General features: G+C 48.8%; 1 protein-coding gene across 2 annotated transcripts in view; it reads right to left on the reverse strand.

Moving 5' to 3' along the window:
• SEPT9 (septin 9) overlaps positions 1–14908 on the reverse strand; it is a 133324-nt gene that overhangs the window by 100591 nt on the left and 17825 nt on the right. The window contains exon 2 of one of the 2 annotated variants that reach the window (XM_027886096.1): positions 8199–8255. The exons of the other annotated variant lie outside the window; for it this stretch is intronic. Coding sequence (XP_027741897.1) covers positions 8199–8255 — 57 coding nt within the window. The remainder of the gene's footprint in view (positions 1–8198; positions 8256–14908) is intronic. 2 annotated transcript variants of the gene reach the window in all.

Genomic DNA, 14908 nt, shown 5'->3' on the forward strand with positions numbered 1-14908 from the left:
GTTGGAGAAGGACTTTGGAACAAGAACATGGAGTGACAGGGGAATGGCTTCACCTAATCTAACCCTGCCCTCTGTCAGCGTATCAGGAAGAAATTCTTCCCTGTGACAGTGGTGCAGCCTTGGCATGGGTTGCCCAGGGAAGTGTTCAAGGCCAGATAAAATGGGGTTCAAGGCCAGGCTGCACGTGACTCTGGGCAATTTGATCTGGTGAAAGAGCTGCACAATTTCTGGGCACTTTACCCACAGGCAGCACAGGAGAGTGGGATGCAACACTCAGCTCCTCGGCATGGAGGGAAGACCTCCAGCAACAACAAACCTGCTGAGGTGTTTGTTTCACCTTCTTAACACACAGATTTTCAAAGTATTTCTGTCTATTGGGAAAGCCACAGGAAGGGTTGGATTTCACCACGTTATTGTACTGCAACACAGAGAGACGCTGCCTCAGTGGGATGAAGCAACAAGACACCACCATCATCTTACCTTAAGTTCCCCTTGCTGGAGAAAGAACGATCCACTGAAGGAAATAAAAAGCTCCACTACTGTGCAGCAGACAATGTTTTCATTTAGGAGCAGAATCATCCAGGCCTGGACATTCCTCTGAACACACTTTTGACCAGAAATCAAATTACAGAAAAATTAAACCAAGGAGGGATTTCTCCACTGAGTCAGTCAGTCAGGAATATCTCTTGCTACTGGTGCTTTTCTTGCAGTTCACTTGCTGCTTTCATGGCATTTTTTGTGAGAGACTTCACTCTTTGCAGGTCATCCCTGAACATCTAGAGTGCCTTATCCACTAACCCCACTGCAGAACTGCCTTCCAAACTAGTCATCCCTGCAACAAAGGGCAGTCTCTCCTGCAGTCCTAGACACCAGATAAATATAGCAAGGAGTAAATCCGTTCTCTCTGCCTAAGGTACAATTAGGGGGTTGGTAAACACCGGCCACCACTGGAGGCACTGGCCTTGGAGGCTCAGAGGATGCCTGTGGTGGGCAGCCAGGGCTCGGGAATTGCTCTCTGCCCACGTGGTGAGGGACACCAGGCTTTGAGGGGGAAGAGGGAAAGCTGAGCAGCCACGAGCTGGCCTGCCAACGTGCCCAAGAGCAATTTGCAAACTGACGTTTCAGCAACAAAAGGATGAGGAAAATAAACACCAGGAAGAGACACATATGTAGTCAACCAAGAGAAATGTGACCACACACAGCTTCTTAGGTAACCAACACTCATGAGTTAGCACACACACACCAGCAGGCCAGGACTCACCAGCCCTTCCTCCTCCTTTCATTCATTTTCCCCCATTCCTGAGCAGAAGGGTGCTAGATGCTGTACCCTGCACACTCACACTTCCATAGCTGTCCCATTCCTCCAGTGCCCACTGACACCCTGGATGGAAGCGTGTCCTTTCATTACCACCAGCCCCAGGAGGGTTCCCTCCACCTGCCCAGGCCCCTGGAATCATCCACATCCCACCACAGCTGTGCCCTCACAGGATATGGGCTGGCAGAAATGAGAATGAATATATTTCTCTCTCAACACACTGTTTTACTCTAGAAGACTCGAGATTTTTTTCCTCCATCCTTCAGAATGGGATGACACAAAACCACACTCCACTGCCATTCTGCTTCCCTGCTCTCTGAAGGATGATGTGAGGCTCTCTTTGAGAGGGCACTAGAAGCTTCCTCCAGAGATGTCTGGTCCTGAGGTGATAAATAACCTTGCTCAAGGACTGCTGCTCTTGTCCTGGAGGAGCCACACTCTGCACTTCTACAACTCCTTTCCCCGGGGGAACCCTGTGGAACTCCTCAGCACTCATCAACAAATCTGCATCACGCTCCAGTGAGGAAAATCATTATCTCAAAACACAGTCAGCAGCTGAAGCCCCCAAAATTACTGAGCGTTAAAGCCCCGGTCACTCCTAAACCACTGATTTGTATCTTACATTTTGGGTTCCTCACATCAGAGCCCACCAGTGCCAGGTGCTGCAGGAAGAGAACATCAAGAGATCTACCTCCTCACTTCCGACTTCCAGTAGCCTTTTGGGATCAAAAAGATTGTAATTGAAACTGGAGATGAATCACGGGTGTTGTAAAGGAACAGGACAAGCAGAACATCCCCTCACCAGCACAGGCCCACGGCACCCATCACTATTCCTTAACGTCTCAGCTGTGCACACAGGCGCCCACGCTCCTTCGTTCACTGTTAGTAACACACAGCTCTGCTGGAAGCACGTGGGAGCCCCACAGGACTTTCCCAGGCAGCTCAGAGTCCACGTGTCGACATTACACAAGCACCGTCCTGTGTGTGCCCGTGCAGGAATCCAGGCACCTGAACTGGGAGCAGCCTTTCCTCTTTAACTTCTTGTTGCCTGGAGCTGGGATCACCCACAGAGCTGTGCTGCTGCAGAAGGGGCTCTCCAAGCTGTCTTGTGACCAAGTTTCACCCCCTGCTGCTTTGGCCTCCTGATAAGAAAGGACATGTGTGATGAAGAGGACACGTGTCAAGTGAGGGTTTGTCACCAGGGAGCCCGAGGGGTTCATGTGCACAGGGACACTTTGGCACAGAGACCAGCACAGCTGGAGTGACCAGTTTGGTGCTTTAAACAAAGGGGAATAGAGGCTGCCCAAAGAAATTCGTATGACCTCATCTGAGGACACATCCAGAGCACTGAGGCTGCAACCACAATCTCCAGTTAACCCATCAGCTGCTCCACCACAGTGAAAGCATGTCTGTGCTAAAAACATGGAATCACAGGACAGTTAAAGTTGGAAAAGAACTCCAAGATCATTGAGTCCAACCATTAACCCAGCACTGCCATGTTCACCACTAAGCCATGTCCTCAATTACCACATCCACACAACTTTTGAGCACTTCCAGGCATGATGGCGACTCCACCACTTCCTTGGGCAGCCTGTTCCAGCACCTGACCACACATTCAGTGAAGAAATTTTTCCTAATATGTAATCTAAACCACCCCTGGCACAACTTGAGGCCATTTCATCACACATCAAAGAGATGTTGACATCACAGCGCAAAGAGATGTTGTGGATCTCCCCGGCTTCCAGCTGGACCAGAAGTGCTGCACGCACAGCCCAGATCCCACTGGATGCCAGCAGGAACCTACAAACAGATGTAGGATTGAGCTGAAGGTCTGGACCAAGGTTTACAGGAGGGGTTCCCAACCTTGGTCTCCTCGGATAACACAAAGACAAGTGGAGGGCTGTGCTGTGAGTGGGGGTGCCCATGTCTGAGCTGCAGATGTGTGACAGTTCTGACAGCTCTCCCTCGAGGAAAAAACCCTCACACACCTAATGGTTTTTATAGCACTCCGAATTAGCTTATGTAACAGTCATCATGCACGCTCCACTGGAGAGCCCCCGGCTTCTGACATTTCTTTTGTTTATTTCCACTATTCTGGTTAACCCATGACTTCACATAAATGAATTTCTAGAGTTAGTCTCTTAGAGACTCCAGGCATAACGAGAGGAGTTAGTTGGTCCTCAGGGCAAAGTACTAAATCAAGTGAGGGAAACAGCAAGATCTGCTGCCATATCTACCGTGAATTTGGAGCATCCCAAATTAGTGAACGCTGCTGATATCCTGTTGTCCTTGTTAAAGTGATAATGTCGATTTAAGCTGTGCCCACAGCAATGTGTGTTCAGCTCTTCTACCCCCTTGGCCACTCATCTTTCCATTTCAGTGCCCAGGGGGAAGGATCCCCAGATTCACAGGCAATGCTCAAGGCACAGCTTTCAGCTGCTCTCTTTCCCCCAGCTATGAAATGGTAACATCAGTAACTATTAAAGGCAAAAGGCAAGGCCTTGTCCAGGGAAAAGCAAAATAAGACAAGGACTATCTGTGCCCATCTTGCTGATATTGTAATGTAAGACTATAATCTCTCCACTTTTATTAATCCCAGCTCTTGCAGAGACCTCCTGGGTGCCCTGGGCAGCGTGGCAGAGCAGTGATGCTGTGGTCAGTGGGGTCCTAGACCTTGTGCCCTGAGCAGAAGGTCAGAGGCTCATACCATAACCAGCATCTTTGAATCATCTCACTCCTCTGGCATCTCCAGCCCACACGGGTCCACCTGCTGTGGCTTCTGGCCCCCATCTACCAAAATCATAATGGGCGATCAAGGGGCTTGAGCTGGTGCAAACAGTGTCTGGGATGGGAGTCTCTCTGCTTTATACCCAAGAGAAGTATTTAGACAATATAAGACAAACACTGCCAGCGAAGGTTTCATGACATCAGCAAGTGCCCCTTTCTAACATAACCCAGATAACCGGCCTTGAGCTCCGTGCCTCTCCAAAATTACGCCCTACCCTTCCAAAAAGCACTGAGACAAGTTGTGGTTGATCCTCAGCCAGCTGCTGATGATGCAGAAGTGGGGCCCGCTGGTGCTCTTGCTTTTTGGATGGAAAAGCCAAGCCTGCCCTGGACCGCAGCTGGTCCTGGCAGCCCGCCCCTGCTCTGCTCTGGCCGGCTCCAGGCGGCCACACAGCCAGACAAAGGCTGAAACAGGAAAGCTGAGGCACCTGCTCCCCTCCCACCCCTTTGGGACTTCTCGTGAACAAAGCACCTGACCCACAAACAGCACGGGCGCTGCTGAAACGCAACTGGGAGGCGTCGTCCTCCCTGCGAGCACCCACACAGGAAAAAAAAAAATACACTGTGTAAGCTCCATCAGTAAACTCTACCTTTTTAATGGACCCTCTCCTGTACTACCCCTGCCGGGGAAGTTCCTTCCTCTTAGCAAAATGTGAATTGTAGGCTGGAAACAAATCAAACACAGAGCACAGTTGGCTGCCCGAGAGGAACACGATGCTGATTTCTTCCACTCCAGCTGCTCTGGGCTGTTTTCTGGCTGACTGGGGAACTCACCGCTGCTCTGGATGGTGAGTGTCAGCAAATACCTCTCTCCTTCAAATTCATCAAGTTCAGTTGCAGGAAACAGAAGTGGGAGTAACTTCCCTGACACGCCGTTCTTAACTTGTGTGGTTAACACGCTGGAAGGGTGGGATGACATCCAGAGGGATCTGGACAGGCTGGAGAGGTGGGCCCATGTGAACCTCACCAAGTTCAGTGGGGCCAAGGGCAACATCCTGCACCCAGGTCAGGGCAATCCCAAGCACCAATACAGGTCAGGCAGAGAATGGATCAGGACTATCCCTGGGGATAAGGACTTGGGGATATTGGTGGACAAGAAGCTAAACATGAGCCAGTAATGTGTACTGCTAGGCAAGAAAGTCAACCCTGTCCTGGGCTACAGGACAAGAATTGTGACCAGCAAGTTGGGAGAGGGGATTCTGCCCCTCTGTTCATCTCTCCTGAGACCCCACTTGCAGTGCTGCCTCCAGCTCAGGGGCCCTCAACACAAGAAGAATGTGAAGCTGCTGGAGCGAGTCCAGAGGAGGCCATGGAGATACTCCAAGGGCTGGAGCACCTCTGCTCTGGAGACAGGTTGGGAGAGCTGGAATTGTTCAGCCTGGAGAAGAGAAGGCTCCAGGGAGACCTCAGAGCCTCTTCCAGTGCCTAAAGGGGCTCCAAGAGAGCTGGAGAGAGACTTCTGAATCCCACCTCATTGGCTTACCTGGGACTATGCTCCAGGCTCATACAAAAAAACCCCCACAGCTCCAAAGCCCTGGAATTGCTGCCCACTGAGCACTTCTGGATGCCAATGCCATATGACCACTTTCCAAGGGACAAGAAAGTTTGAGTCACAGAATGAGGTTTCCTAGAGAGGCCAACATCACTTCTCCAGGTTCCTGCCCTTACTTTGTGCCCTGAGGCAATACATGGATGTAGCTTCCTAGATCCCAAGAGCTGGTGGCTATGGAAATGCACGTCATCCTTTCCTTTGTTTAGGGTGGCAAAGAGCCCAAAGCAACCAAGACCCCTCTGCAACGCTTCACTTGCAACCACTGCTCTGTCATCCCAACCCCAATTTATCTTTTACAGGAATAAAAGCTTCTGGGTACAAGGCCAGATGTGCAGAAGGGAAAATCTGGACCTGAAACAAGGGGAAATTGAACTGCAGTTATATGGAGTCATAAATATTTACTGCAATGTAAACTGAAGGACTGAACGGCTCATTTGATTTTTAAACTGAAAAAAAAAAAAATTAAAATTTACAAGGTCTCTCACCAGAAAAGTGGAAAAGTATATAATTAGAGTCTAAAGAAAACAAGCTTGAACAAATGTGCTGTGTCTGTCAATTTAGATTCTCTACACCCCAGTTCCCTTTGGAGCTGTACCAATTCCCCCTTCTGTCCTCAGACGTATATCTATGGAAACACACAGTGCCAGGGCTGAGGCAGCAGCTTTGTTTTTGCATATGCACAAGATAAACACACACTTCAGCTCAAAACTACCAGCTCTGCGCTGGTGGCCGACTTCTGAAGCATCAGCTTTAAAATCCAGGTCAGTTCTTCTGCCCTGACCTCCTGCTGTCACAAAGCTTTAGCATGCACCCTTTACACTGACTCCCCAATAATTATCACCCAATGCATTTTTCCTGCCACTTGACATCAGTTTGGGGTGCAGTGGCCTACCCTGACCACAGTTACATCCTCCCAGTGATGCATCACAACACGAGGAGTGGAAGTGGTGACGGTGCACGGCTGTGGAGCTTCAGATGCAAAGCAACAAGTGTCCCAGCAGCAGGACAGTGTCACAGCGTGCCACGTCCCCTGCCACCCATAACATAAATACCTGTCCCTGTGCTGGTCACTAGTGTTAGGTGGGGGTAAGGCAGGCAGTGACACAGCTCCCAGGGCATTTCAGTGCACATTTAACCAGACATCCATGACTAATTCCCATTCCACACGTGCTGATGCCTCAATCCGGCAAAGCACTCTCCAGGAAGGCATCCCGAGGGTGGCTTTCTGCTCCCACCCACGCCGAGGGAAAAGCTGAAAACGACTGTTTTGATAAGTACATCTGGGAGCTGAGACAGGATATGAGGGCTGAGAAGATGAATTGAAACAGCAAATCGAGCCCAGAGGGAGAAACGGAGTGACAGAGAGACCAACAGGGTGGGAGCAGATAAACCCTGAACCAAGTGTGGCCAGAGCAGGGTTTCAAGGAGGCAAGTGGGGTTGTTGGGGGGACAGGCAACAAGCAGCAGAGACAACTCAGCATTCCTGGAGAAGATGATGAGGCAAAGGGAGGTCACACAGATTGCAGCTGGATGGTCTTTAAGGTCCTTTCCCACCCAAATCATTTCTAGGATTTTATTATCTCGGAGAAGAAAACACAAGGGAAGATTCCAATGGCAGTAAAGCACCTGCTAATAAAGAATAATGCCTGTGATGTACAAGGCACCTCAAAATGGAGACATATGTTTCCCACAGGGCTTTGAACTGAGGAGCAGCACAGGCTCACTGGGAGGCTAACACAGCCAGCAAAAAGTGCTACCAGAAACAAAAGCCCAGAAGTGGGCTGTCTCAACTTCCCCCTGAGTATCTTTAAGAAGAGGAGAATAGTGAAATTTTCTTCTTGCAGGGTCAGGCCAATGCAGACAACAACCAGGGACATGTCTCTGTCCCTGGGCAGCCCCAAGTCCCACACAAACAAGCAGAGCACACAGCTTTGGGTACTCACAAGCACCAAGAATTCTGCTACTGTTTTCCTGACGCTGGAAACCACCTTTTTCAAGAAAAACAAACCCTCCCACCTGCTTCCTTCTGAATCAGAAACAGCTTCCAGAACATTAGGCTGTAATTAGGACTGTAAATTTAGTCACAAGCACTTATAATCCATAAATCTCCACATCCAATAAAATATAATAGCTAAGGAGAGTCCGAAAGAGCTACTAATGACTAAAGCTGCATTTCAACCTCAGGCCACTCCTGTTTGCTGTTGCCCTGTGTTAGACCCCTTGAATTGAAGTGGGGCTTGCTAATTATTGTCTCTGGGACTGTAACAGAGTAAGGAATCAATATTTTATTTTATATTGTTCTCTCTTTCCACAGTTTGGCGGGGCTTTTAAAAAAATGCACATGCCCTGCTCTTTTTTACTTACACTCTTCTCTCTCTCCAGCACAAAGACCTCTGCATTTATCAGCAGCCAGCTCTGCCCTTCAAACCATCACAGGAGGCTGAAGATGTGATTTCTGAGTGTTACCACCTGCCTTTTCTCAGTGACTGAAAGATTCTTTTATTTCATGAGGAAGTTTCAAAGAGAGAGATTCACACAACTTACTGGGACTGGTCTGGTCGCTGAGCCTCCCAAGTCTCCCGCTGGAGGTCCGGCTGATTCCTAAAGCAAGAAGAAGGTTTGAATAGATAGTTAATGTGAATATGGTATGGGAATCTATCTCCCTGCTACGACTCTACATCTGGCAAGGCACATTCTCTTGTGGGAATCTGCTCTGCACAACCATCTCTGCAATCCAAGGAGTGTTATGTGTTATTTTAAACAAAAAAAACACCTGAGGAGAAACCTCCACCTTTCCCTGAAGATGTCAAACATTATTATTCAAACATAGCAAACCCACAAATGGATTTAGGGTTTCCAGAAACACCAGAGGGAACTTTTAAAATCTTTAAGTGGGACACACACACATTCACCTCTTGCTCCAGGATATTTTATCCTAGAGACAAGTGCAGCACTTCCAGAGGCAGGCTTCCTTGAAGGGAGAGGAGAGCACAGCAATTTAAGGACATGCACTGGCAGGGACTACTCCCTAGATTGCACCCAGCATCCTGAGAACACACTGTGTATGAGAACCCTGTCATGGGGTCAGACCAGCTGGAACACAGGATGCAGCTCCATTCCCATACCCATTTAAGAAAGTCATCAGAAACTCCCAAGTGCCTCCCAGACTCCAGGCAAGCCAGTAGGACCTGCTGACTACAGTAACAATTCTAATCCATCAGCAACTTGTTTAATTTCTCTGCTGCCCCAGCTACCTGTTTGTAAAATGGTGATTGACAGGACACTTGCTTCCCAGGTAGGCTGAAAAACTCAGCAAGAACCAGCATTCCCCTTGAAATAATTCAGCTAAAACACAGCCACTTGCTGAAACTGTACACTGATTAGTGCCCCATTTTCTCCTTTTTTTACCACAATAAAAGCAGTGAACCACCTCAGGTGGGATGATATATCCTGAAATCACCCCAAATGCTATGATGTCCCCACGGGGATTCTCAGAAGGTCTGGCAGCTGCCCAGTCTCTGATGGGCCCTGCTGCAGGAGCAACAACTCCAGGATGGTATCTGTTGTCTCAGACACCAGATGCTCCTCAGCTCATTACAAACTCTACCCCAGCACATAAAAATACCAAACCAGGATTTCTACCCTGCAAACAGGTAAGAAATTCCCAGGATTTTGGGGTGATGTTGCTGTTCAATTATATTAAACAACCTTCTCATCATCTAAAGAATCTGTTGGACACTAAGCAAAGGGCTTAGAACAACACTGGTTTAAGCTGCAGAACAACCCTAAATTGTGATTTGTAACATAGTCACGACCTTACAAACCTCGTCAGCTGGAAGACTGCACCATACAGGATAAAAATCTGTCAAGAATAAATATATAGAGAAAAAAGGCAGGAAAACTTTCAAACCAGTAAGCCCTGGGCTGGAGGCAGGGAAGGAAAAAGGGCTGCCTGGCAACTTGACGTGGAAAAAGCACCTCATGCTCAGAACCCTCTGCTTATATATATATGTGTGTGGCCAGTCTCTTCGCGAACGAAGAACCGGAGAAGGTCTTTCCACCTTCCAGCCTGCGCATTGGATTTTTTAGGTGAGACACAGTGTGCGCGGAACTGAGCCCACCCTTTAATCCTGAGGTTCATCTGCCGGGGCCAAGCACGCTTGGACGGTGGCAGTGAGGTCCTCAGGACGTAGATGGATTGCCTTTACGGGCTAACGAGCTCCATCTGCCCGGGGAGGGGCCCCGACCAGGAATCGAACCCGGGTCTCTGCAGTGACAGTGCAGTGTGTTTTCCTCTACACCACCGGGGGCTCCCTTATATATATATATATATATATATATATATGTATTTGTGTGTTTGCTCTCTCCCTTTCCTTTTCCAATATAAAAAAACCTCTGTGCCTACAACATTATGTGGCTGAACCACAGGGCTGGTCCTGGGAAACAGCACCACAGAGAGAACCCACGGCCAGCACCACCCAGAGCCACCCCCTCACTTGGCTCTGACCCCCAAAGAGCACCACCAGCCAAAGGGCCAAAAATAGAGCCAGGACTGTCCACCCACATCCGTGAACACCCAGTTTGTCTTCTGTGAGAGCTTTACCTGCACTGCAGCAGGACAGACTGCTGCTACACCCTAATTCCCTGACTGACTGAGAGAGAAGGGCTGAAGTTTCTAGGAACTTGTGCACTGCAACCAGCATTACAAATTTTAGACGTATTTTTTCCATTAAACCCAGTCCCTGAATCTTTTTTCTTAATTATTTCCTCCTCTCTAAATGTCTACTGCATTTTTGGACACCAGCAGGAATGAGAAGGCATATTTCCTCTGCTCAACAGATTTCTAAATGGCACTTCTCGAGACAGGCTGCTTGTCAAGAGCAGCCTGGTCCTGGCTCAGCTCCACAGAGCGAGCAAGCACCTCTGTGCTGCCTGTGTGCAGGCAAGGTGCAGTGCTGAAATCTGGCTTTTAGGACTGCTCAAAAACCAGAGAAAAATCGTCCCTCCTGGGTGGCACGCCGAGGAACGCAGATATGCAGCCATGCTGAGCTGGTTAAACACAGCCTTTTAGGTTCAAAGACTTCATTCAGTCTGCGGCAAAGCAGGACGGAAGCTGAACGAGGAGCTTACAAGCTTGGACAGGATTGCACAGAGGAAATAGGCTTTATTCCCTTTAGCAACGACTCCAGTGGAAAAACACACACAGGACTTGGAGCATCCAACACAGCACAGCCACCAGAGCATCCATGCCCTGGCCGAGCCTGTGGCTTTTATGCAAACATTTCTGAGAATTTGTTTATATGCCCTGTCTCACGGGTTTTCTCTGGGGCCCTGGAATTACTATTCACACCCTTTTTAAATGGGTGGACAAGCTCGACTGATTTGCTGTTTGTTAGAGGCAGCATTAGAAGGAAGTTTTTTGACAGTTTTTTCTCCACTGCCTGTTAACAACATTAATAATACATGATAATGCTGTTAATTCCCTTTCAGACAAAGAGAAAATAAGGAGCAAACATGAAATCCATCCAGGCTGCCTAATACCTTAACAGAGAGTCTGGAAAAAGGGAGAGCTACGGAGTCCAAGCCAAGCTTGCTATCTGTCATGTCCCTCTGCCCTTCCACCAAGGGAGGATTCAGACGCAGTCCTGGAAAGCAGATAAACAGCAGGGAAAGCTGGCAGCCTGGCAAGGCAAGAAGAGAAGGTCTGTCAAAAAACAAAATGAGAAAGCAACAGCTAAAAATATGTGCTGTGAACACAGTGCCAGGAAGCCGGTGGAGTGGGCAGCACCAGAGAGCATCAGCGTGCTCAGTGTGTTCTGGGGTTACCTCTATTTATAGCCTGGAAGCAGCAGGCTGAGCCCCACGTTTGAGCTGTAGGGCTGTGAAACAAAAATCAAAGGTTTCCATCCCAGACACAGTGTCTATGAGCCTTCCCTCTTAACGCTGTTCAAATGCCCTCAAGCCACGCTATAAAGTTATTGTAGCGCGCCGGACGAAGAAACATAATGCAATGTGCTTGATTTAGCTGAAATTAGGAATTCTCTTCCCCCTTGTTCCCAGCAGAACGACTTGAAAACGGAAGAGCCCGACAGTTAAAAACCAGTCAGTCCAAGAAGGGCTCGTTCAACCCAGCGGATGTGCCTCAGCAGGACGAAGTTCCAGCGCTCGCCCAGCTCAGCCTCACCTTGGCTCACTCGCTGAGCAATATTTTTTCATGTTTTATAATCAATGACTAATTTCCTCCAGATCCACAGGCTGGGACCACGTGGCACAGCAGAAAGGCAGCAGCACTCAGGAACGCTGTGCTTCACTGGGATGTCCTTCACAACTGCCAAAGTTGAGCGTTGCTCCGTGCCGTGGCAGCGCAAACAAAATCCCAGCCAGGCTCATATTTAAATCACTCCCTCCAGACAACACTGGGACAAATGTTCTACTCTATTGTGCTTCTTGCAGCTCTTGACATAAGACATGAGGGATGTAAGTCATTCCAGTATTGAAAGAGAAGCATCTTCTAGATGTTTACTCGGATGCAGACATGACTCAGGGCAGCAGGGGGAATGAACCCAGCCTCTTTAGAGAAACTGTCTCTGCTACAAAGTGACTTTTCTAGCTGACTTGGCTGAACCTGAACCTAAAGCCAACCAGGAAACTGCCAGAGATGTTCACCTCAGTCAACATGTACATTCCCCAAAACAGAGTTTTTGCACGACAGATCCCAAACTTTATGGATGCATGTAATAGCAATGAGACAGACCACTTGAGACTGATTCTCTCCTCACAGTAAGTGATCCGTGCTGCTACACTCGTATGACGTAAAATTCAGAAGAACAAATGAGCAATTCCCATTATCAACAGAATCCGTGTCGTGAGGACAAACAATGGGGATGCAACTCAGGAACTCACTCTCTCTACACAGTCCAGTAAAAACAAAAAGCAAACAAACAAGAGAACCCAAAGCAAACAAAGGTGGTGATAGAAAGGGATGGGCCAAACCCAGCAGGAGCCATCCCACACTGTGCTGGAGTCAGCAAAGCGGCACCAGCTCATCTGAGCAGCTGATAGGACCCTGGCTTCTGTTGCATGTATTTACTAACAGGTCTGAGATCAGATAATTCAGCTTCCTTCTTCACCCAGCACAACACAGCAGGGTGTCCAGACAGCACTGGAGACATCCCCATCCAAGACCAGTTTCCTCCTGGACACATCCACACTCCTGGCTCCCCAGAGCTCTTTCCTGGGGTGTACAGCTACAGATAAAGTCACGGACCTATCTCTGGACTTCACCTTTGGCAATGGGGTGGTGGGACACTCCTCAGCAGAACAACCCTTCAGAGGTGTCTGCAGCACCTACACAACACCAGCAGCTTTTAAAGCACAGGCTGACAGAGTTGGCTGCCTCCAGGGCAGGTGCAGCAGCCCAGGTACTGCACACACACAGTCCTGACTCCTCTACCTCGTCCTGCCCTTTGCCACCTCCTCAGGCCATCCTGCTGTCAGCTAGGTAGGACGTAGAAGACAGCAACAATGTCACTTTGCCCTGCCCAGGTCCCAGTGCCGACTGCTGGGAGAGGGTTTTCCACTCCCTGTTAGGATGTGTAAATCTATCACAACACCTTTAGGGTCACCCAGGGTGTGAAAAAGATCTGTCTCACTGTATCCACTTCACAGGTACTATGCAGAGAGTGAGCAGAACTGCCTTCACTGACAGCTGCATCTCATCCCTCTTCACCCAGGCAAGCTCTAAGAGCTCCTAAAATAAAGCGTCTGCAGCAGATCTCATCGGTAACACGGCCTGGAGCTGTTAACAGGAGGAAGACCCACGCAGGGTTTGATCCACACTGCACAACCACCATGTCTGTGGCTTCTCCAACACTCCAGACCAGCTGCTGGAGCCTGAGCTGCAGGGCTTTAATGCTGACACAGGACATTGCCTACAGAGGTAGAGCCTGGCACATGGAGCTGTGGTGTCAGCGGAGACAGCTGGGGACAGAGGGGCTCAGGGAAGCTGAGGACCACCAGGGAGGGACATCTCTTTGCAGAGTAGCAAAGGAAGAAGAATCTCTGTTGCTTCGAGCCCGAGTCAAATGAACCACACAACTGCAAATTTCACTTCCATTAAGTTGAAATCCACTTTTGCAACATTAACCTCAAAAGGAATATGTTTAAAAAAAAAAAAAAAAGGGGGGGGGGGAAATTCATGTTCATTTCCAGTACTAATCAGAAACATGCACTGAAGAATAAGAGACACTTTCCCAGATTCTGTGTAACAGAAACTCTTTACAAAGAAGCTGAGCACAGCTAGAAAAAAAAACCCAAAACATTGAACCCATGTGCATGGTTTCCTTCTGGATCAAATATCTCTGGCAGCACGCTGAGCTTTCACCAGGATGGAGGGATGCTGATGGAATGGAGCGATGCTGTTGCCAAGGGGCACTGGTTACAGACTCAGGAGTGGACCACTGCCTTCTCCAACACAGCAACCACCACATGGGCACACCAACAAGCTGTGTGTGCCTGGGTCAAAGGCTGAGCATAGAAAGACAAGCCCAAAACACCATTTCATTGAGGTGGGAGCTGGATATCACCAGGCTGGGGCCAGACAACACTGCTAATCAGCACAGCGCTATTAACACACTTGGAGCCACGAGTTCACACACGGAAAGAACCTGACCCGAGGCTGGATGTCAGACAGGCCTGAAGGAAACCACAGGAAAATTGGCACTGGCAGGATGCATATATTCCCACCACAACACTGCACTTCTGGCAGGTGCCAAATGTGTTCTAACACTAAAAAAATGTCCCAGAAGCTCGTGCTAATCACAAGGGGTAGCAAGAATTAAGCCTCAATTTTTCCAATGTTAGAAAGGTTTCCCCCAAGCCCAGCAGTGGCCTGGCCACAGCACAGGGCTATGTTAGGTAGAAGGACCAGCCCTGTACAAGGTGATGGAAGATGACAGGGGACCCAGCACTTTAACCTTGGCTCAAGTTTAGGCTTCGATTCAACTTCTTCACTCAAATTAAACTGCAGTAATTCTCAGGAAATCAACTGCTGCATCCATAGAGCTTAAGGCCAGAAAGTTTCCTTGGCTGACCCACAAAACCCACACCACACATTTTTATCCGGTCATCACAAATTTAAGCTCGTGCTTGAACAAAGTCTTGGCTTTTCAGAGACATTCAATCTCAACGTCAAGATTAGAACACTGGAGTGATCTCAAGTGCTTTGGCAAATTACTCAAGAGCTAAAATGGCCT

This window comes from Empidonax traillii, unplaced genomic scaffold (assembly GCF_003031625.1).
Source record: "Empidonax traillii isolate 1590-97213 ecotype Southwest subspecies unplaced genomic scaffold, ASM303162v1 scaffold177:size1754471, whole genome shotgun sequence".
In the NCBI taxonomy this organism is placed as follows: domain Eukaryota; kingdom Metazoa; phylum Chordata; class Aves; order Passeriformes; family Tyrannidae; genus Empidonax; species Empidonax traillii.